The 22,781-nt window shown below is 48.3% G+C and overlaps 1 protein-coding gene and 1 non-coding gene across 11 annotated transcripts in view; both read left to right on the forward strand.

Moving 5' to 3' along the window:
* The window catches only part of LOC138948919 (E3 ubiquitin-protein ligase UBR4-like), a 224,267-nt gene that overhangs the window by 164,739 nt on the left and 36,747 nt on the right, over positions 1 to 22,781 (forward strand). For all 10 annotated transcript variants that reach the window (XM_070320552.1, XM_070320561.1, XM_070320554.1 and 7 more), the window contains 21 exons: positions 691 to 751; positions 1,972 to 2,150; positions 2,581 to 2,719; positions 3,077 to 3,214; positions 3,500 to 3,625; positions 4,762 to 4,934; positions 5,262 to 5,370; positions 6,491 to 6,673; positions 8,292 to 8,376; positions 8,904 to 9,034; positions 9,578 to 9,695; positions 10,114 to 10,372; positions 11,823 to 11,964; positions 12,430 to 12,685; positions 12,981 to 13,102; positions 13,988 to 14,141; positions 14,450 to 14,493; positions 14,969 to 15,052; positions 15,560 to 15,647; positions 16,077 to 16,158; positions 16,599 to 16,752. In XM_070320552.1, the coding sequence (XP_070176653.1) occupies positions 691 to 751; positions 1,972 to 2,150; positions 2,581 to 2,719; positions 3,077 to 3,214; positions 3,500 to 3,625; positions 4,762 to 4,934; positions 5,262 to 5,370; positions 6,491 to 6,673; positions 8,292 to 8,376; positions 8,904 to 9,034; positions 9,578 to 9,695; positions 10,114 to 10,372; positions 11,823 to 11,964; positions 12,430 to 12,685; positions 12,981 to 13,102; positions 13,988 to 14,141; positions 14,450 to 14,493; positions 14,969 to 15,052; positions 15,560 to 15,647; positions 16,077 to 16,158; positions 16,599 to 16,752 (2,827 nt within the window). The remainder of the gene's footprint in view (positions 1 to 690; positions 752 to 1,971; positions 2,151 to 2,580; positions 2,720 to 3,076; positions 3,215 to 3,499; positions 3,626 to 4,761; positions 4,935 to 5,261; positions 5,371 to 6,490; positions 6,674 to 8,291; positions 8,377 to 8,903; positions 9,035 to 9,577; positions 9,696 to 10,113; positions 10,373 to 11,822; positions 11,965 to 12,429; positions 12,686 to 12,980; positions 13,103 to 13,987; positions 14,142 to 14,449; positions 14,494 to 14,968; positions 15,053 to 15,559; positions 15,648 to 16,076; positions 16,159 to 16,598; positions 16,753 to 22,781) is intronic.
* Positions 18,635 to 18,753, forward strand: LOC138949555 (5S ribosomal RNA). The gene has a single exon (XR_011450332.1). It is a non-coding gene; the product is annotated as a 5S ribosomal RNA (ribosomal RNA).

Consider the following 22,781-nt stretch of genomic DNA (forward strand, 5'->3'; position numbering starts at 1 on the left):
TTCTTCAGAGTTGATGGTTTATGTGTGTGTGTGCATGCGTGGCTGGGTGTGTGTGTCTGTGCATGTGTGGCTGGGTGTGTGTGTCTGTGCATGTGTGGCTGGGTGTGTGTGTCTGTGCATGTGTGGCTGGGTGTGTGTGTCTGTGCATGTGTGGCTGGGTGTGTGTGTCTGTGCATGTGTGGCTGGGTGTGTGTGTGTGTGCATGCGTGGCTGGGTGTGTGTGTCTGTGCATGTGTGTGTACATGCTTGCATGAATACTTGTGTATGCGTGTATACATGAGTGCCGGCATGTGTATGTGTGTGCATGAGTATGCGTGTGTGTGTGTTTGTGTGTGTGTGTGTGTGTGTGCATGTGCATGAGTCTGTGTGTATGTGTGTGTATGCATGTATGTGTGCGTGCATGTATGTGTGTGTGTGCATGTATGTGTGTGCGTGCATGTATGCGTGTGTGTGTGTTTGTGTGTGTGTGTGTGTGTGTGCATGTGCATGAGTCTGTGTGTATGTATGTATGTGCGTGCATGTACATGTGTGACTGTGTGTGAGTGTTTTAATAAGATGGAGCTGTGTGATTTTAAATGAAGAAGCTAGATGTTTTTTCTTTTGTTCATGTAATACAAGCAGCATGGGTGAGCGAGAGCCCACTGCTGTATCTTTAGATGTCACAATGAAATATTGTGTTATTTCTTGCAGACCTGGACTGTGGCACAAGGCAAAGAAAGTGACATTGACCACTGGACAGACCGACATCAAGGTAAGCAAAGTTTGTGTTCAAATTTGTTTGTGTAAAGGCCAGGAAGTGTGATAATGTTGTTGCTTTGTGCTGCCTTTCACGGCTTATGTTTTGCAGCTTGAAGTCAGTTTCTACATTTTCTCTTCCTGTCTCTTTTTTCCCCCTTCAAAATTCATGCTGCATAGAGAAAGGTACAGTCGAACCTGTCTATAACCACCATACAAGGGACTGACCAAAAATAGGCAGATGTTGCTGTGGAAATCAATATGAGGCTTATATCGCGCGTATTCCGTGGGTACAGTTCTAAGCGCAGGGATTTATTTTTTAATTTTTATTTTATGCAATTTATATTGCGCACATATTCAAGGCGCAGGGATTTATTTATGCCGTGTGAGATGGAATTTTTTTACACAATACATCACGCATTCACATCGGCCAGCAGATCGCAGCCATTTCGGCGCATATCCTACTTTTCACGGCCTATTATTCCAAGTCACACGGGTATTATGGTGGACATTTTTATCTATGCCTATACAATTTTGCCAGGAAAGACCCTTTTGTTAATCGTGGGATTTTTAACGTGCACACCCCAATGTAGTGTACACGAAGGGACCTCGGTTTTTCGTCTCATGGAAATGTGAATTATATAGAAAAAGACCTCCTCAGGGATCCTTTGGGGGGGTCATCGTGGGCAGGTTCTACAGTACCTGTAATTTAAAGCTCCTTTGACACTCTCCAATAAAAGGACACCTTGTGTTTCCATTGATCGAACAACTGAATCAGAATATACTTCTCATGAAAGAACACCTGCAATGTTAGGGACACCCATGGTACCACTGTAGTTATAAAGACATTGGAAAGGTTCGTGCTGAAGGGAAGATTGAAAGGTTTTGGTTAAAAAAACAAATTTATAAAGAGAGAGGTGGCAGTGAAAGAAAAGGATTTCTGTCTTAATTTGTGTGTGTGTGTCTGTGTGTGTGTGTGTGTGCATGCGTGTGTGTTTGTGTGTGTGTGTGTGAGTGTGCATGTAGTGTGTCCATGTAGTGTGTGTGTGTGTGTGTGTGTGTGTGTGAGTGCATGTAGTGTGTCCATGTAGTGTGTGTGTGTGTGTGTGTGTGTGTGTGTGTGTGTGTGCATGTAGTGTGTCCATGTAGTGTGTGTGTGTGTGTGTGTGTGTGTGTGTGTGTGTGTGAACATTGTGACAGTCACCAACACGTTGCACTGTGTTTTCCCACCACCAGGTGGAGTTCCCCATCCCCATCGTGGCGTGCAACCTGATGCTGGAGTACGCTGACTTCTACGACAACCTGCAGGCCACCACCGAGACCCTGCAGTGCCCGCGCTGCTCCGCCTCTGTACCCGCCACGCCCGGCGTCTGCGGCAACTGTGGCGAGAACGTCTACCAGTGTCACAAGTGCAGGTATGTGTGTGTGCATGCAGGATTGATACTTTGGTACAGTGGAACCCCTGCTTTAAAACCTCCACAAATCTGAGAAAATATGCGTGTTTGGGTGTAATTACATGCATCGGAGATGTTGCTAACTAGTCATTTGTGGTATTTTACTGGTTGAAATGTGAAGGGTTGCAGAAGTGAAATGTGAAGGGTTGCAGAAGTGAAATGGGCTAGCGGTCAGACACACCCGATATGTTTTGCTGCCTTTATGAGGTTATACCCCAAACAAGGTGCCACAGTGGGAATTGTGTGAAACTTGATGTTGACCACAAGTAGCACAGCCTGAAAAGGACTGTACCCAATGTTTCGTGCCTAAACAAGCTTTTATACATTGAAACAGTTAGTCAGACACTGATGAAGCTTAATGCTAATGATATCATGCACTCTGTGATTGCAGAGCCATCAACTACGACGAGAAGGACCCCTACCTGTGCAACGCCTGTGGGTTCTGCAAGTACGCCAAGTTTGACCTGACCTTGCTGGCCAAGCCGTGCTGTGCCGTCGACCCCATCGAGAACGAGGAGGACAGGAAGAAGGTAAAGATGTGGCAAAATTGTGAGTGTCTGATTATAAAGAGATGTTGTTCTAAGCCAGCTGTAGGCTTTTCTTCATAGCTGAGAGCAAAGTGGATATACTTATCTGCTCTGATCTGGCCTGTCAAATCCACAGCTCTTGTTACTTGGTGCAGTCAGTGTGACTCGCCTGGTATAATGAACATTGGTTGTTGAAATTGTTGTCACACAAGAATCATACATTGGATATACTAATTCATTGTTACAAAATTCTTTGTCAAAGAAAGAAAGAATAAGAGTTTCAGAAAAGAAGTGTGATTGAATGTGAAATGACGAAACATCATTTGAGATGCTCCTTAAGATTGGGTGAAATGCTTTCAGGCCATTTCGACCATCAACTCGCTGCTGGAGAAAGCGGACCGTACCTACAAACAGCTGCAGACCCACCGCCCCATCCTGGAGTCTCTGCTGATACAGGTCACTGAGCACAGTGCTGACAGGCTCTCCATCTCACAGCGGGTACGTTTGTGGGTGGATGAATGGATGGGTGGGTGGGTGAATGGATGGATGGGCGGGTGTGGAGTGTGTGTGTGTTTGAGTGCGTGTGTGTGAGAGCGTGTGTGTGTGTTCGTGAGTGCGTGTGTTTCTTTTGGAGTTAGTTTATTATTTTGCCCATCTTTGTAAATCTGTGTTTTTGAAGGCAGGAGTATTTCTACCACACAGATCTATCAAAGATAATTCTGTAGCATTTGCTACAAATAATTCCATAATGAACCCCTGTTGATTGTGACTGTGTGTTGACAGGATGAAGTGAGCAACCAGAGCAGTGCTGTACCGGCCAGCAACGTCAACAAGGCCATACAGCTGCTGGCCCAGAAGTACTGTGGGGAGTGCAAGTCGGCCTTTGACGAACTCAGCAAGATCATTCAGGTTGGTCAACTGCACCGGGCAGAAATAACTCTGTCGGGTTTGTATGGGTTCTGGAAGAGTTAGTTACCTTTTGTTGCAAAACGCAGACAAACAAAGGTCACTCTCCACAACCCATTTCACAATACAGAGGATGGACTTCCAAACATTTTAACTAAGGTGCATTCCATTTGATTTGATTTGATCTGATCTGGGCATTTGGAGCTTTTGGGGTCATTTATGTCAAAAAGAAGTGAACACATGAACAAACATGAAATAACAGAAAAAGAGGAGGAGGTTGGATTGATGGATAAAAGCTCTTCTTTGACCAGGAAAACCGGCAAGACACACTAAGACATACACTGAATCTCACAAACACAGACTTGGACATGCATGCACAAACACATGTGCCCGCAAGCACACACACACAGTATTCATTTTCAAATTCTGTACATCCTGGCTCATGGGAGCAAAAAATTGTATTCCACATGAACTACTATTCCACATGAACTACCGTGTACACTACATTGGGTGTGCACGTTAAAGATCCCACGATTGACAAAAGGGTCTTTCCTGGCAAAATTGCTTAGGCACAGTTAATAATTGTCTACCTATACCCGTGTGACTTGGAATAATAGGCCGTGAAAGGTAAATATGCGCCGAAATGGCTGCAATCTACTGGCCGTATAAAATTTCATCTCACACAGCATCACTGCAGAGCGCCTAGAACTGTACCCACGGAATATGCGCGATATAAGCGTCATTGATTGATTGATATCACAAGATTTGACACTTCATCCCCTCTCTGCTTCTTTCCATCTGTAAACTGGAAGGGGTGCTTATTTTCGATAACCACCCAGCAACCAAAATATAACTACCCATCAACCAGGCCGAATCCTCGATAGCTCATTGGTTGAGAAGCTACACTTTGTGGGCACTACTTTTAGGGACTGAAAAGTTCCGAACGCTCAAATGTATGAAATATACATCTTGGGGGCAGACTTCACAAACATACTGCATTTAGACTAACAACTACAGGCTTGAACGCTTGCTGAAGCTCGCCTTTTTCATGATCCGCTAACTTCGACAATTATTTTTAATATCCACTGTGACTCGGCATGTAATCTCTACAACTTACGACATGACTCTGATGCCTACAGAAAGTGATGGCGTGTCGCCGAGAGCTGGTGGAGTATGACCAGCAGCAGAGAGAGGCAGTGGCCGCCAGGGTGCACGACAAACTGGGTACCTTGGCCACAGCCACCATGGCCAAGGAAGTGCCGTCATGTCGCGCTGGCGTCAGTGCTGCCGCCAGCAAGAGGGACAAAGAAGGGTGAGTGTGCTTGTTGAGGAAAGGGGGGGGGGGGGGGGGGGGGGGTAGAGAGGGGGCTCGGCCTAGGAAGTGTAATCATGTCTGTCTGTCTCTGTGTGCATGTTTCTGTGCTTGCACACTTTTAACCCTCATTCACGATGTTAGCTGCTTTTTATTTTCTGATTCAACTCATTCACTTTGTTGGTATTTCATTTCATGGAAGAGCAGGATACAGAGGATGGACATTACATCTTTAAACATTTTAACTAGCGTGCATGCCTATCAGATTTGATCAGTTTAAAATGCTATTGAGGAAAATACATCATGACGTTCTCATTGACTTTACAGAAAACCGAGCAACTGCTTTGGATGTGCGAGCGCGGCGGTGGAACACTGCATCACACTGCTACGTGCACTGGTCACCAACCCTGACATGCGACAGATCCTGTGCAGCCAGGTAGGTAGCCATACTGTTCAGCTGTTGTAATACAGTGGAACCCCCCTTTTAAGACCTCCACAAATCTGAGAATATTGGGTCTAAAAAAGGAGGTAAACTAACAGAGGTTATAAAGAGAAAATATCAGAAAACAAGGTCTTAAAAGGGAGGTAGTCTTTCTTCTTGTCGTTCGCCAATGCTAAACTTGGAGTCCAGCTCTGGTAATGAAGCTGGTGGTCTTTCTGGGCGAGCACCATATCGATGATCAGTTCTGTCTCCAAGTTTCATGATGGCAGGGTAAAAAAGGTAAAGGTATTCCCATAACCATCTGGTCGTAGGGGAGAGAGATGTTAGAGATCTCCACTTTTCTGGGGGCCAGCTTTTTATGACGGCGGTGCCAATCTCCTCTCCCTCGCTGCTTTAACCTTCCCTGGCCCTGAATAGGGTCAGGCAACCAATTCCAGCTGGGTGGACTGGAGAGCGCTCGGAAAAATCGGGTATTTGTATTTGTCCCCGAGTGGGGGACGAACCACGACCTCCAGCGTGAGAGGCAAGCGCTCTAACCACTGCGCCACTCCGCTCTCAATGGCAGGGAGGTAGTCTTATATTGGGGTCTTTAGAGGGGGGTTCCACTGTAGATTATTTGCCCAGATAACTCTGTCAGGGTTTTCATCGGTATGGAAGGGTTGCGGCTCTTTGAAAGAGTGAGGCTCAGAACTCGGAAAGAAAGAAAGTTTAATGGCCAAAACTTGATCGTTCATTTTAATGGGGAGGATGGGGGAGAGGGAGACCAAGTCGAGATCAATTAACGTTTTATAATGTTCCGGCAAACACATGAAGTAGTAAGTCATTCTGGTAAGATACTGAAATGGACTGATCTGCTTTAGGTTGGAGATGCTTGACTTTTATGGATGCGTTTATTGTGCTTAACTATTTGATTTCAGTTGCATTTTAATCGGGTCATTTCCTGTTAGAGGATGAAAGTTGTCGGTTCATTTCCATGTGTTTTATTCTCTCAGCTGCCAGGAGGCTGGTTCTTCATAACTCACTGTAGTTGTCTGTACTTAGGGCACTTACTTCCCCTTGTTGTATAGGTCATGTCCTTGACCTGTCACTATATACATGTGTGGTCTGTGCACAGGGCATGATCCAGCAGCTGATCGAGTACAACATGCGTCACGGAGCCCTGTCCGTCAGGCTGGAGGTTCGATCCCTGCTGTGTCTGCTGACCCGCGACAACCGCCGGGCCACGGAGGAGATGAACAACCTGATCATGACGCGCATCACGTCGGCCGTCAAGGGCCACCAGTCCAACCCCGACATGGTGAGAGAGTCGGAGAGGAAGGGGGAGTGTTGTTTGCTTGCGTGGGTATAGAGTTGGAGAGAAAGCGAGCGTGTTTGTTTGCTTGCGTGGGTATAGAGTTGGAGAGAAAGCGAGCGTGTTTGTTTGCTTGCGTGGGTATAAAGTTGGAGAGAAAGCGAGCGTGTTTGTTTGCTTGCGTGGGTATAGAGTTGGAGAGAAAGCGAGCGTGTTTGTTTGCTTGCGTGGGTATAGAGTTGGAGAGAAAGCGAGCGTGTTTGTTTGCTTGCGTGGGTATAGAGTTGGAGAGAAAGCGAGCGTGTTTGTTTGCTTGCGTGGGTATAGAGTTGGAGAGAAAGCGAGCGTGTTTGTTTGCTTGCGTGGGTATAGAGTTGGAGAGAAAGCGAGCGTGTTTGTTTGCTTGCGTGGGTATAGAGTTGGAGAGAAAGCGAGCGTGTTTGTTTGCTTGCGTGGGTATAGAGTTGGAGAGAAAGCGAGCGTGTTTGTTTGCTTGCGTGGGTATAGAGTTGGAGAGAAAGCGAGCGTGTTTGTTTGCTTGCGTGGGTATAGAGTTGGAGAGAAAGCGAGCGTGTTTGTTTGCTTGTGTGGGTGTGGGTATGTGCCGCAACTGGAGGGTATGAATGACTTCTACAAGTGTTTTTACGGAGTAAGTATGTAGAAATGAAAAAGAAAAAAAAAGTCTTATCAAGAGTCGGGAGTGAATACACTGCTTATGTGTTTGTCATTACAATCTAATTTTGACTTGCACCATAGTTGACCAGCATGGAAGAGTGTCATTTAATTTTGACTTGCACCATAGTTGACCAGCATGGAAGAGTGTCATTTAATTTTGACTTGCACCATAGTGGACCAGCATGGAAGAGTGTCATTTAATTTTGACTTGCACCATAGTGGACCAGCATGGAAGAGTGTCATTTAATTTTGACTTGCACCATAGTTGACCAGCATGGAAGAGTGTCATTTAATTTTGACTTGCACCATAGTGGACCAGCATGGAAGAGTGTCATTTAATTTTGACTTGCACCATAGTTGACCAGCATGGAAGAGTGTCATTTAATTTTGACTTGCACCATAGTGGACCAGCATGGAAGAGTGTCATTTAATTTTGACTTGCACCATAGTGGACCAGCATGGAAGAGTGTCATTTAATTTTGACTTGCACCATAGTGGACCAGCATGGAAGAGTGTCATTTAATTTTGACTTGCACCATAGTGGACCAGCATGGAAGAGTGTCATTTAATTTTGACTTGCACCATAGTTGACCAGCATGGAAGAGTGTCATTTAATTTTGACTTGCACCATAGTGGACCAGCATGGAAGAGTGTCATTTAATTTTGACATGGTGCATAGGTGCTTGGAGGGGATTTGCAAAGAAAAGCTTTTGTGGTAACGCAGGATGAGATTTTGTATAAGTCTTAATCTGTCCTCCCTTGGCAAGAGCTGAAACCGGAAACTGTTTGTAGCTCCTGTGATTTTTGACTGTGTGTTTGATAAAAAAAAGAAACAGGCATTTCTACATGACTTCTGAAAAAAATGTGTTTGCAGAATTGAAAGATAGAAAAATAGGAAGAGTGGGTTTACCTGGTGATGATATAAATTATTTGTTTCACATTTGTGCAGGCGTCTTCAGTGCGACATGAAATCATGCTACTGGCCAGCTCCCTGCAGCAGGAAGACGCATGCTGGGAGCAACGTGTCAGATGTGGTAAGTAACAAACTAATTAGATTTTACCTGTCTTTGTAAGTTATCACTGATTTCATGTAAGAAGCGAACAAGAACAAGAAGAAGACCGATTGTAACTTATAGCTTTTTGTCTAACAAGAGTAAATTGTGCCAGCAGTCGTTCACCTGTATTTTCACCACTGGAAATGCATTTGGCTTGGAAGACAACGATGTATAAAATGGGGGTGGGAGGGGTGGTGGGGGAGGGGTGGTGGGGGAGGGGTGGTGGGGGAGGGGAGGAACAGAGATGGAAGCGGGATAGGAAGAGAATCTGCGTCTGGTTGTCTTGTGTCTGTGAGTGTGTACTTACGTAAATCCATTATGTGTTTGTGTTCAGCGAATATTGCATCTAATATGAAGCCTAGGATAGCAAGTAAGCCTACACACAGTGTTTTGTCAGTGTTGTGTTCAATGATTACCTAACAGTAACCCTGAGATTATTTTATAGAGCAGTGTCTTCTTTTCAGCATGTAAGCCTGCATATAGCATTTTGTGTGTGTGTTTGCCAGTGATGCGACTGTTCCTGATGGGGATGCACATGCACAGTCCTATCATCATGGAGAGCATCACGCTGCCCTGTCTGCGCATCCTGCAGGGACTCATCAAGCAGGACCTGGTCACCTTCCTCGGCAAGAAACGGGTCAGTGGTTCTGTCTGTGTGTCTGTTCGTTTGTCTGTCTGTCTGCGTATCCTGCCAAGTCTCATCAAGCAAGACCTTTTCACTTTCCTCGTCATGCATGCTGATGGTGAATATGAGATACAATTTGGACAGAAGAAAAGACTTCAACACAAAAAGTAATCACATTAAAAAAAAAAAAAGTAAATAAGACATGCAGTTTTGTTCAAGAACTGTATTTAGTTTTGTTGTTATTTTTCTTTGTAAACGGATACCTGGATCAGGGTTAACAAAGATTTCTCGGTAACATCCCCCTTCACTAGGCTCTGTATTGCTAACAAGACAGTTACAGGAACAAAGGTAGAGATTTCTCTGCTGGCATCAAATTACTGTTATAGAAGTTCTTCTTCATTCATGGGCTGAAACTCCCATGGACACTCAAGTCTTTTGCACAAGTGGATATTTACGTGTAGGACCGTTTTTACCCGGCCATTTAGGCAGCCTTATGCCGACTTCAGAGGAGATATAGAATTAAGAAGTAAGGTGGATGTTTGTTTGGCCCCACAGGAGGAGTTTGAGCCAGTGGAGGGTCAGACAGCCCGGTTCCACATGGACGTACGGCGCTGGCTGGAGGGAGACCCAGACTATGCCTTCGCCAACTGGAAAAAACGCCTCCCTCGCAAAGGTAGGAACATTGATGATTTGTTTTTCATTTCCATTACTTTATTATCACAGTGCTGGGAAATTTGGGTCGCTTTCTTCCAGAGCAAAGCTAGCAGTAGCAGCAACAGAGTCGCGCTACCCAGGTGTGTGCGTGTTTTGGGGTAATCAGCCACCTGCACTTATGGCAGAATGACCGAGGTCTTTTACGTGCCTTTCTTCCTTCCATTCCTTCCTTCCTTCCTTCCTTCCTTCCTTCCTTCCTTCCTTCCTTCCTTCCTTCCTTCCTTCCTTCCTTCCTTCCTTCCTTCCTTCCTCTCTTTCTGTCTCTCGATCTCTTAAAGCCTTTTAATTGTATGAAGACAAAGTTACTGTCAATTCAATTACAAAAACAAGACATGCTTTAAACCCTACTTAAACCTCTCTCTCTGTATCCCTTGCAGCAGGCCAAGTGGACGAAGAGAAGCTGAAGGAGAGACGGGAGGTGAGGAAGCGCTACCTGACGGAGAAATACGTCGGCAGGTGGCGCCAGCGTATGTGGCGTACGCCGGAACAGACGGTGCGCCTGACGCAGACTACGTGGCTTCACAGCGCCATGTTCTCCCCCTCGTCACGCTCCGCTCGCCAGACTGCGTGCAGTGTGGTGGAATCCATCTCACAGGTGGCGTCTCACCGCAAGGAGGTCATCGACATGCTGACTGGGTAAGAGAGAGGGAGAGTAGGCGTGGAGCATGAGAGAGATAACAAGTCGCGTAAGGCGAAAATACAATATTTAGTCAAGTAGCTGTCGAACTCACAGAATGAAACTGAACGCAACGCAACGCAGCAAGACCGTATACTCGTAGCATCGTCACTCCACCGCCCGTGGCAAAGGCAGTGCCGGCCCGAGGAATTGACAAGAAGAGCGGGATATTCGTTGCGCTGAGAAGGATAGCACGCTTTTCTGTACCTCTCTTCGTTTTAACTTTCTGAGCGTGTTTTTAATCCAAACATATCATATCTATATGTTTTTGGAATCAGGAACCGACAAGGAATAAGATGAAAGTGTTTTTAAAACGATTTCGAAAAAAAAATTTTGATAATAATTTTTATATATTTAATTTTCAGAGCTTGTTTTTAATCCGAATATAACATATTTATATGTTTTTGGAATCAGCAAATGATGGAGAATAAGATCAATGTAAATTTGGATCGTTTTATAAATTTTTATTTTTTTTTACAATTTTCCGATTTTTAATGACCAAAGTCATTAATTAATTTTTAAGCCACCAAGCTGAAATGCAATACCGAACCCCGGGCTTCGTCGAAGATTACTTGACCAAAATTTCAACCAATTTGGTTGAAAAATGAGGGCGTGACAGTGCCGCCTCAACTTTCACGAAAAGCCGGATATGACGTCATCAAAGACATTTATCAAAAAAATGAAAAAAAACGTTCGGGGATTTCATACCCAGGAACTCTCATGTCAAATTTCATAAAGATCGGTCCAGTAGTTTAGTCTGAATCGCTCTACACACACACACACACACACACACGCACAGACAGACACACATACACCATACCCTCGTTTCGATTCCCCCTCGATGTTAAAATATTTAGTCAAAACTTGACTAAATATAAAAAGAGAGAGTGTGTGTATGGAGCAGAAGAGAGAGAGTGTGTGTGTGTCTGTGTGTGTCTGTGTGTGTGTGTGTGTGTGTGTGTGTGTGAGTGTGTGTGTGTGTGTGTGTGTGTGTGTGAGTGTGAGTGTGTGTGTCTGTGTGTGTCTGTGTGTGTGTGTGGAGCATAAGAGAGATAGAGAGAGAGTGAGTGTGAAGCATACAATAGAGACTCGGAGAGAAACAGAGGGTGTCTCTCTTGGATGGAAGGTTGCAAGAGACCTTACCAACATTATCAGTTATGGCCCTTCGTGGTCAGCTGGGGGTTAAGCAAACAAACAAACAAACAAACAAACATTATCAGTACATTCTTTTGGGATTCATTTTGAAGAAAGCTTTCACCAGTGTATCCTTACTTCATGAACAGGATTTTGAATTTGAATTGAGCTGGTGACTCAGTTGGTTCTAATAAGTTTGAGAGAAGGAATGAGGTGGGGTTGGGGTGGGGGGAAAATGAACAGAATGTTTGAAGTTTGTTATTTTTTGTGTAACAGATGCCTGGAACAGGTGGGTCAGAGCGGGGAGTGTTCCAACGAGTTCTTGGCGCTGTACAAGCGACTCATCGCCCCCGCCCACTGGAAGATCTACCTGGCCGTCAAGGGTGTGCTGCAGCGTCTGGGGAGCCTCATCACACAGGTGAGAAAGTACACTGGTCTGTGTTAGGAGTGTGGGTGGGAGGGGGGGGGAGGATAACTTTCTTAGCTACTTTTTTATGCCTGTGTTAGCGGGCTTTGATGCTTGCGAGTTACTGTTTGAGCTAGGGTGCTATGCTGGTCATCACAGGGAAGGGTTTGAAGCTAACGAAAACAATTCTTCGTCAGGCCCAACTCATGCTCCTCTTTGGTCTACTGTTCTCATTCCTCTGCCTCAATCCTCGCCCTCTATCCCCAGTAATCTCGGGGGATTGATTATTGACCTGCATATGCCAGTTTTAGTCATTTCAAAATTTAGTCATGCCCATTCTCTACCCTAGAGGAATTCAAAGTTTGCTTCATTTGCCAAATTTTCCCTTTTTTTTTTTAATCAATTTTCATCTTGCAAGGATCATCATTGACTAACCTGTGACATTTTTCACCCATTTGTACATATCCCTCCCAACAGGAAGTGGAGCATCTGCAGCACCTGGAGGAGACGACCTTGAGCTCTGACCTTGCCCAAGGCTACGCCCTGAAGGCCCTGGTGGAGCTGCTGTGGCTGTTCGTGGAGCACGACCGCATCAAGAACCACTACAAGACCAAGCTGGTGGGCTTCATCCTCAACGGCTACCTCTCCCTGCGCAGGCTGGTGGTGCAGCGGACCAAACTCATTGACGAAACTCAGGAGAGGCTGCTGGAACTGCTGGAAGAGCTCACTACAGGTTTGTTGGGGGGGATGGAGGGTGGGGGATGGAGAGTTGGGGATGAGAGAGAGAGAGAGAGAGAGAGAGAGAGAGATAGAGAGAGAGAGAGAGAGAGAGAGAGAGAGAGAGAGAGAGAGAGAGAGAGAGAGAGAACTCAGGGGGAAGGGATAGAAGCAAGGATAGTGCTTTGCTATAGCCTGCTTTTTGTGTGCAATTATCTATTTCCTGTGCAAGTGTTTTACTCTGTGAGCTGGCCTTTGTTTTCTGTTCAGTTCCATATTGTTGCTCAATTGTATTGCTATTGTTATTTCAGGCACAGAGTCCGAGACAATAGAGTTCATGTCAGTGTGTGTACAGACCGTACAGAAATACCCCCTGGATGACTACCGCTCGCCTGTCTTCATCTTTGAACGTCTCTGCAGTATCATCTATCCGGTAAGGCTAGAGTTTTTACCTTGCTAACAAAACTATTGGGCGAAAGAAAGAAGCAGTAGCCACAGATATGATAAACATAAAACAGCCCAATTGAATGTAACCGTGTGCCGAAACACTACGATCACCTCGGGCGGTAGCCTCCCCTGTCACAATCGCCCCCGTTTGAAATGAACTTCGTCCCGAAGTTCCGAACCGGGGGACCACTGTCCATCCCAAGTTCGCAGAATGGGAACAGCACGAAAATGTTCAGTGGTCATATTATGCCATTACCTGAACATATCATGCCGAGTCCCATCCTGCTCGCAGCGCCAGATGTAACCGTGTGCCGAAACACTACGATCACCTCGGGAAGCGAAGTGCAATCAAACAGGATTGAAAATGTTAGGGCTAATTTCTTAGCCCTATAAAAACTGTTATGCAAACCCGAAGGTTTCCATGAACATACAGACAATCGGAAACCACCAGACCCCATCACAAACAGATTTCTACGATCCACTGGTGTTGACTTTAAAGGCCAACAACTCGGGTGCAGAGTCTGCTGTGAAAGGAGCGGTAGCCTCCCCTGTCACATGAACACAAATAGGATGTCATCAAAGACATCTGTCGAAAAACTGTCAAAACTGTCTGGGGATATCATCCACATGAACTCTCATGTAAAATTTTATGAAGATCGGTTCAGTAGTTTTCTCTGAATCGCGCTATACACACACACGCACACCCACACATACACCACGACCCTTGTTTCGATTCCCCATCTATGTTGAAACATTTAGTCAAAAGTTGACTAAATGTAAAAAAGGTAGAACTAAAAGATTGAACTGGGAAGATGATGTTTCACATTTTTTTATCATAATGTGTTGGGTTAAAAACAAATCTCATTTTCAGGAGGAGAATGACGTGGGCGAGTTCTTCATGATCCTGGAGAAAGACCCGCAGCAGGAGGACTTCCTGCAGGGGAGGATGCTGGGTAATCCCTACAGCTCTAACGAACCAGGTCTGGGTACGCTCATGCGTGACATCAAGAACAAGATTTGTCAGGGTGAGTTTGAGTGTTGTCTCGAGGAAGAATGATTATATTATAAGTTCTTTTTTTAGTAATTTTAATCTTTGCAAGTTGTTGCGGAGAAAGTTATGAGTGTTATTGGGGGGGGGGGGGGGGGGGGGTGGTTTGATGAGGTGGAAGCATTTTGAGGGTTGAGTTCTGTTGGAATCAAGGTTTTATTTAAAAAAAAATACAAAAATATGATTGAATTCATTAACTTTTGATACAGACTACAGTTTGGTGTTCTGGTTCTTTGTTGTAGTTGAACATAGTTAGCAAACAGAATGTGTTTTCTTGTTTAACAGATTGTGAGCTGGTGGCCCTGCTTGAAGATGACACTGGAATGGAGGTATGTTGAGCATTTTTTGTGTGTGTTTTTTCTTTGGGTTTCGCATCGTTTTAGAGAAGTTCACTTTGCTGATAGCTCTTAGTTATACAACAACTTGCACATTTTGCTTGTGCAAGAGAGTACTTCGGCTGCTGACAGGAATCAAAAGCATATTATTGAATCAGGGATGTTGCTTGGCATCAGCGTTCAGCAAAATGCTTAGACTTCTTTCAAATGTCATTTTAGCAGAGCTGCCAAGCTTTATTTTCATAATGGAGAGGGGGGGGGGGGGGGGGGGTGACGCCAAGGACTGCAAGAAAACACTGAAACTTGTGTGCGTTTTGGCAAATTTAACCTTGGAAATAGATCTCAGCTACATCCTTGTGAATGTTGTGTGCATGTCTTGATAAGGGAATGCATCTACAGTAGAACAATGATTAATGCTTGAGGCTAGGTGTGTATTCATCATAATAATGCTGGGTGTCTGTGTCCTCAGCTGTTGGTGAACAAGAAGATCATCAGTCTTGACCTGCCGGTCAGAGAAGTCTACAAGAAAGTCTGGCTGCCTGAACACGGGGAGGTGAGGCACATGTTCCATTTTTCTAAACGAGTGAAAAGTGTGACAGAATGTGAAGCAAAATGAGAGTGAGAGAGGTATACTGGTAAGGAGGCAGAAAAATCAGTCTGAGAAGGAGAGAAGTGACATTTACAGAAAGGAGGAGTTGAGACTCAGATTGATGTGAGAGAGGGAGACTGGTAAGGAAACAGAAAAATCAGTCTGAGAAAGAGAGAAGTGACATTTACAGAAAGGAGGAGCTGAGACTCAGATTGATGTGAGAGAGGGAGACTGGTAAGGAAACAGAAAAATCAGTCTGAGAAAGAGAGTTATGAAATTTACAGAAAGGAGGAGGAGAGACTCAGAGAGATGTGAGAGAGGGAGACTGGTAAGAAAAGTCTCAGAAAGAGAGAAGTGAACTACACAGAAAGGAGGAGGAGAGAGGGTGAGCATGTTGAGAAAGAGAATTAAGATGGTGGGGTGTTAAATCATTGATACGCCATTGAACTTGGTTGCTTGTGTACTTTTCAGGGAGAACCCATGCCCATTGTGTACCGCATGCGAGGTCTGCTGGGGGACGCCACAGAGGACATGGTCAACACGCTGGACTCGGGCACTGGTCAGTATTTCTTTCTTGTTAAGGCTGTTTCATATGGAAATACTAATGTGGAAGTCATGTGTGAAGTTGTGCACTTTGTGAGTGTGTGTGTGCGTGTGTGTGTGTGCTTACGTGCGTGTGCACGCGTACGTGCATCTGTGTGTGGGTGTGCTTGAGTGCCTGTGTGTGTGACAGTTCACATCTGTCATTTTAGTCATAAGTGTAATTGTGCACTCTGTGTGTGAATGTTTTTGCGCCAGTATGTGTGTGTGTGGGTGCATGTCTGTTTGTCTGTCTGCCTGGCTGGCTGCCTTCATATGTCTAATGTCCTAGTGTCAGATCACTTGTCATGTCTGACCAAGAAAATGACCTGTTGACCAATTGCCTGTCATTTTGACAGCTACATTACACATTCAGAGATGTCTGTAACTTTTGCTGATGTGTTTACAGAGGAGGACATAGACAAGGAGGCAGTGTTCAAGATGGCCGCCGTGCTGAAGGAGTGTGGTGGTCTGCCCGTCATGCTGGAGAGGTATGTCTGTCAGTGTGTGTGCGTGTGTGTTTGTGCTTGTGTGTGTGCGTTAGTGTGTTCATCCGTGTGTGTTTATGAGAGAGAGAAGGGGTAGGGGGGGTAGTTGACTATCCTGTTGAAGGAAATAAGGGTTGTGAATTAAAAGTTTTTGACTGTCACTGCACTTGGATGATAACTTGGTATCCTACAAGTTTTAGAGTGAAAGTTGTTTCCTGTACAATGTGTTAGGGTGTACGAGAAAAAAACAAGTTGTTATGAAAATAACATGTTCATATTTTGATAGTGTCAGGCAGGTTGATCCAATGGAATGACTTTATCTCTATTGTATGTCTGTGTGTGAGCATGTGTGCGCAGATTTCATTCACTGTTTCACACTGATTATTGTTTTTTCAATCATTGAAAGCAATCTGAATGCTGTTCACACTGTTCTCTGTCCTCAGACTGGCTTCTGTGGGTGACCTTGTGCTGGGTCGTCAGCTGATGTGTGTGCTGCTGAAGCTGTTCAGCTACGCTGTCAATGTCAAGGTCAACCGCCAGGAACTCATTCGCCAGGAGCTGAACGCTGTCAACATTTTCCTGGGAGCTCTGAATCTGGTGAGCGGTGTTATAACTTTAATTGCAGTCATTGTGTAAACCATCATGTAAACCACTGTAAATCTGTCTAGGCTTTCACGGGGATTAAGAGCATCCCTTGATTCGAACACACAGGAAAAATCAACAGTTTGGCTGCGTTCTGTGCTAAAGTGGGATTTTTTTAATGAATACATTTTGCATGTTGGCACTGGTGAAGTGTTTTTACTGAAAATTCCGTATCAAAACTTCATGCAGAGAGCTTCGTGAAGTTGACTTTGTGGAGTTGAAACAAAAATCTTTCAAGAAAAAATGCCCACACTGAAGAGAAAGTAGGCAGACTGTTGAATGTTGTGCTCAAGCTGAAGAATGCTAAGTTATCCCATGTTAAAGGGCGGGGATGTAGCTCAGTCGGTAGCGCGCTGGATTTGTATCCAGTTGGCCGCTGTCAGCGTGAGTTCGTCCCCACGTTCGGCGAGAGATTTATTTCTCAGAGTCAACTTTGTGTGCAGACTCTCCTCGGTGTCCGAACACCCCCCGTGTGTACACGCAAGCACAAGACCAAGTGCGCACGAAAAAGATCCTGTAATCCATTTCAGAGTTCGGTGGGTTATAGAAACACGAAAATACCCAGCATGCTTCCTCCGAAAGCGGCGTATGGCTGCCTAAATGGCGGGGTAAAAACGGTCATACACGTAAAAGCCGTGGGAGTTTCAGCCCATGAACGAACAAACAAATCCCATGTTAAAGCCCCGACGGATCTGTGGTGGTTGGTGTGATGAGAAGGAAGGTGGCTTTGATAGACAGGTCGATGGATCTCATGGTATTGTATTTGATCAAACATTCCGCACAATCTTTCTTGTTACACAAACTTTCTTGTCACACAATCTTTCTTTTTACACAATTAATCTTTCTTGTCAATATAACACTTACCTCGACAGTACTATTCTTGCACATTATCTATTATAGGCCGAAAAAATTGGACAAAACGCTGAGTGGGTACAATTATCTCCCATAACCATGCGCCACCGTGGATCCCAAGCACTGTCCGAGTGCTTCCCCCTTACAGGATGTAGGTGGCGCGTCCTCTTTCTTTTTTCGCGCGTGTCAGACCGGCTGTGTTTCTGCTACGCTCCCGGATTATTTTGGACTAAGAGGCTCCTTTTCTGTGTGGACTATCACCTGTTGGATTATTGTGTGTTATTCCACTTCTGGCTTGAGGCTACGTTGTGTTTCCTTCAACTTGTGCCTCCGTTTTTGTGTGGCGGACTCGGCGTGCCTCCCGTCCTACTTCGTGGTGACCGGTCGTCTGCTTCTCGTTTCGCCGCATTCACTTGAGTATTGACCTAAATTTTCTTTGAATTTTGTTAATTCTCGGTCTTTAAGGGTACGTACAGGGCGAGGTAGGATGTCTCGTCCTGTTTTGGGCTCTGGTTCTACGGAACCAGAGTCTGCCGGGGGCAACCCTTCTCCGGGCGCCCAGCGTCATGTTTTACGCACGGAGAAGGGGATCTTTCGGCGCTCCGACTCTCCCTCCCCAAACGCTTTGCGTTTGCGGCGAGGGAGGGCGGAGAAAGCCTGTTTGAGCAAGCTCAATGCGAGCTTGCTCAAACAGGCTGGGCTTGAGCCTGGGACTTCGGGCGGGGCTGCGCCGTCGAAGGTTCGGGGAAGGTCGAGGGGAAAGAAAAAGCTTCTTTCTCCTTCTCCTTCAGTGGAACAGGCTTCCCCCCCTTCGACGCCGTTGTCCGGCCCTCAGTCTCAGGCTTCAGCTCCTCCCGGTTTCAAGCCTGGGGGGAAGGTTTCCTTCTCCCCCCTGGCTCGAATCCGGGGGCAGGTCGATTCCCAACCCTCTTTGGGGGTTGGTGAATCCGATCTAGGGGCTACTGGAGAGACTCAGGTTTTGACAGCCAACGGCCATACCACGTTGAAAACACCGGTTCTCGTCCGACCACCGAAGTTAAGCAACGTCGGGCCCGGTTAGTACTTGGATGGGTGACCGCCTGGGAACACCGGGTGCAGTTGGCATTAAAATCTTCCTTTTCCGGTGCCTCTCCTGTGCCCTCCTCGGTTTCCACCGCTGTGGAAGCCAGGAGGGACACGGGTCCTCCTCTGAACTCCCTCGCTGGGTCGTCTGCTGCTGTTTTGACAGTAGTTTCGGCCTCCTGGGGGGGGAGATCGGAGGAGATGACGGGGTCTCTGAATTCCCTCCCCGCTGGGGTTGGGATGCGAATTGACCCCGTTCAGGGCGGTCCTGTGGGGGCAGGGGTTTCAGGCTTCGTGCCTACGACCACTGCTACTACGGTTCCCTCTGACGTCCGTGTGACTGGTGGCTGTCCCTCTTGAAACGCTCCGGCCGACTAGTTACTGGACGTGGAGGTGTTCGACAGAACGTGGTACTTCTGTCGAATGGTCAGGGCGACGGGAACATTGTTTCTGTTGCTCAGACCGACACCTCCGACCGGACCGTCTTGACCCCACGCCATTCCTTAGCGTCTGGTGTTCGGGTGACGGATGGTCCGGACCAAGGGTCCGGAACGTTCCAGGCTTACGGGTCGGGATCGAACCGGACCCACGGGTCCCGACTGGACTTGACCTCCGGGTTTGGTCCGGACGGGACCCATGGTACGGGACCGTACCGGACCTTAGGGTCCGGTGCGGGACAGTACCTCTGGCCCTTGCCGGACCCCCCGGACCTACGGGTCCGGATGGTACGGTACGGGACCAGTGGTTCGGTCGGGACCGGACCACCCGACCACCTCTGTTGGTCTGGGTGGTCTGGCACCGAACCGGAACACACCGGACCTACGGGTCCGGAGGGTACGGTACCGGACCAGTGGTCCGGTCGGGACCGGACCACTCGACCACCTCTGTTGGTCCGGGTGGTCTGGCACCGAACCGGACCATGCCGGACCTACGGGTCCGGATGGTACGGTATGTCCACGTCCGGACCGAGCCACCCGAACACTTCTGTGGGTACGGATGGTTCGGTACCGAACGGGACCTCCGGATGGTACGGGACCGGACCGAATCTACGGGTTCGGATGGTCCGGTACCGGACCACCCGACCACCTCTGTTGGTCCGGATGGTCTGTCACCGAACCGGACCATACCGGACCACCGGACCTACGGGTCCGGATGGTACGGTAGGTCCACGTCCGGACCGAACACTTCAGTGGGTACGGATGGTTCGGTGCCGTACGGGACCTCCGGATGGTATGGGACCGGACCACAGGACCGGAACACCGGACCACCCTACCGGATCGGTCCGGACCACCCGACCACCTCTGTTGGTCCGGATGGTCTGGCACCGAACCGGACCTACGGGTCCGGATTGTACGGTATGTCCACGTCCGGACCGAGCCGCCCGAACACTTCTGTGGGTACGGGTGGTTCGGTGCCGAACGGGACCTCCGGATGGTGCGGGACCGGACCGGACCTACGGGTCCGGATGGTCCGGTGCTGGACCGGTGGTCCGGTCCGGACCGGACCACCCGACCACCTCTGTTGGTCCGGATGGTCTGGCACCGAACCGGACCATACCGGACTTACGGGTCCGGATGGTACGGTGTGTCCACGTCCGGACCGAGCCACCCGAACACTTCTGTGGGTACGGATGGTTCGGTACCGAACGGGACCTCCGGATGGTACGGGACCGGACCGGAACACCGGACCGGAACACCGGACCACCCTACCGGACCGGTCCGGACCACCCGACCACCTCTGTTGGTCCCGAGGGTCTGGCACCGAACCGGACCTACGGGTCCGGATGGTACGGTACGTCCACGCCCGGACCGAGCCACCCGAACACTTCTGTGCGTACGGATGGTTCGGTGCCGAACAGGACCTCCGGATGGTACCGTCCGGACCTACGGGTCCGGATGGTCCGGTGCGGGACCACCCGACCACCTCTGTTGGTCTGGATGGTCTGGCACCGAACCGGACCATACCGGACCACCGGACCTACGGCTCCGGATGGTACGGTATGTCCACGTCCGGACCTAACCACCCGAACACTTCTGTGGGTACGATGGTTCGGTGCTGAACGGGACCTCCGGATGGTACGGCACCGGACCGGACCACCCTACCGGACCGGATCGGCACCCCCGACCGGACCGGACCATTTCTTTTCTGATCAGACCCGATGGGTTCCTGTTCAGTCTATAAATGGCGGGGGTTCGTTGGCTGGGCTGACCCAACAGTCGCAGGGTTGTTGTTTTTCTCCCCCTTCGGCTGCTGGAGACGTTTCGTCTTTGGGGCAGGGGTCTTCGCGGCCTCTTGCTTCTGTGGGCGTTTCTTCACAGCCTGCTTCATCGCTTTCGGCTCTTCCCCCTCAAGCTCCCTACACTCCTGCTTTTGAGGAGTTGTCGGGAAGTGAAGAGGAGAGTGAGTCGGAGGACGATAGGGAGGAGGATCAGGGTCGCCCTGAGGTTAACACTGAACCTCTACCCTTGCCGGTTTCTGATGGAACTTCCGAAGCTATGCTTCGTACTTTCCAACAGTACATGACAGACATCACGCGGCGTCTTGACGTCACGGATGCCTCTCTTAAGCGTCTGTCGTCTAGTGTTGACACACAGGACGTGGACCCGGGGTCTGAGGACGAGAGGCAGGAGGCTCGTCCTCGCACAGCTAGAAGGACGTTTGAACAGTTTCAGGACGTCCTTCCCTGAGACGCCCTCTCGTCCTTTGAGTCCGCTTCGGCCCGGGCGCGGGAGGCTCACGCCGCGTCTGCCGGCGGCTCGTTTTATGAACGATCCGGCCGCCGGCAATTCGCGTTCCACCCTAGTCTAAGTGCCACGGTGGAAGCGGCAGCACATCGCCTGAGGAGTACAGATTCACGTGCAAACGCGACCTATGTTCCTCGGGAGGACGCGGGTTCAGTGCCATGCTTTCCTTCGGGAGGCGCACCTCCACTGTTTCCTCGTGTCCAATCTGTTTCGTCCCTCCCTTTTCCCTTTGACTCTCGAACTCTCCCTTTCCAGACTTCGAGTGTTTAGGGTGGGGCTGACGGTGATGTGTTCGTTGGGGAGGTGCCTTCGGTCAAGAAGGTGGAACTGAGCTCTGCTTCGTTCCACAATCTTGAGGCCACCGTTTCTTCCACAGTCGAGGCCCAATCACAGGCCTTGACATGGATGAGCACGCTGTCCACACTGTTGGACCCTCCCGATCGGGCAGAGTCCGATTCCACTCGGGTCCTTGACACGGTTCGAGTGGATCGGGCTTTGCATGCCGTGCGATCGTGCGTGACGTCTGCGGCAGAATTGGCCATTGGAACACGGGTCCACTTTATTGGCCCTGTTCCGTGATCATTTTCTGCCTACTTCTATAGTGCCTCCGGATATGAGGAAGAGTCTGAGGAACACGTTTCCTCAGCCTTCTTCCCTCTTTCATCCGGACACTGTTCGTTCTGTGGTGGAGTCCACACGCCAGAGGAACACTGATTCTCTGATGGTTGGCCTCGCTGCTTCGGCGACGGCGGCGGGGAGTAAGAGAAGTGCTACAGTCACCTCCAGCTCCCAGCCTCAGAAGAAGAAGAAGAAGCCAGTTTCACTGCCTCCTTCTTCCTCCTCTTAGGCGCCTGTTGCGTTCCCAAGCAAGACGAAGGGTGCTCAGACAGGTAAGGGGAAGCAGCACCACCAGGGGGGGTGGTCGCAAGCCTGCGCCTGCCCGCCAGCAGAATTTTCAGTGAGTCCCGGCCCTACGTTGACGCCCCCTCAAGTTGCCCCTCTTTCGTCCGTCGGTTCCCTTTTTTCGGGCCCGCGGCATGTGGGGCAGACTGGTCTCCAACCAGTTTTTCTTGAGGGTGGTGTGGTCGGGGTTTTCTCTACCGCTGTCGTCACAACCTCCATTGTCCGCTCTACCTTGGACGTTCCCCCCTCCTCGAGAGCCTGCCAGATGGCAGGCTCTTCAGGACGAGGTGAACTCGTTGGTCGAGAAGAAGGCGGTCTACCCCCTTTCTCAGCCTTCTCTGGGGTTCTGCTCCCGCCTGTTCACCGTCCCCAAAAAGGACGGCCGGTTCAGGCCGGTGTTGGACCTCTCCACCTTGAACTTGT

The sequence above is a fragment of the Littorina saxatilis genome, linkage group LG15 (assembly GCF_037325665.1).
Source record: "Littorina saxatilis isolate snail1 linkage group LG15, US_GU_Lsax_2.0, whole genome shotgun sequence".
NCBI lineage: Eukaryota > Metazoa > Mollusca > Gastropoda > Littorinimorpha > Littorinidae > Littorina > Littorina saxatilis.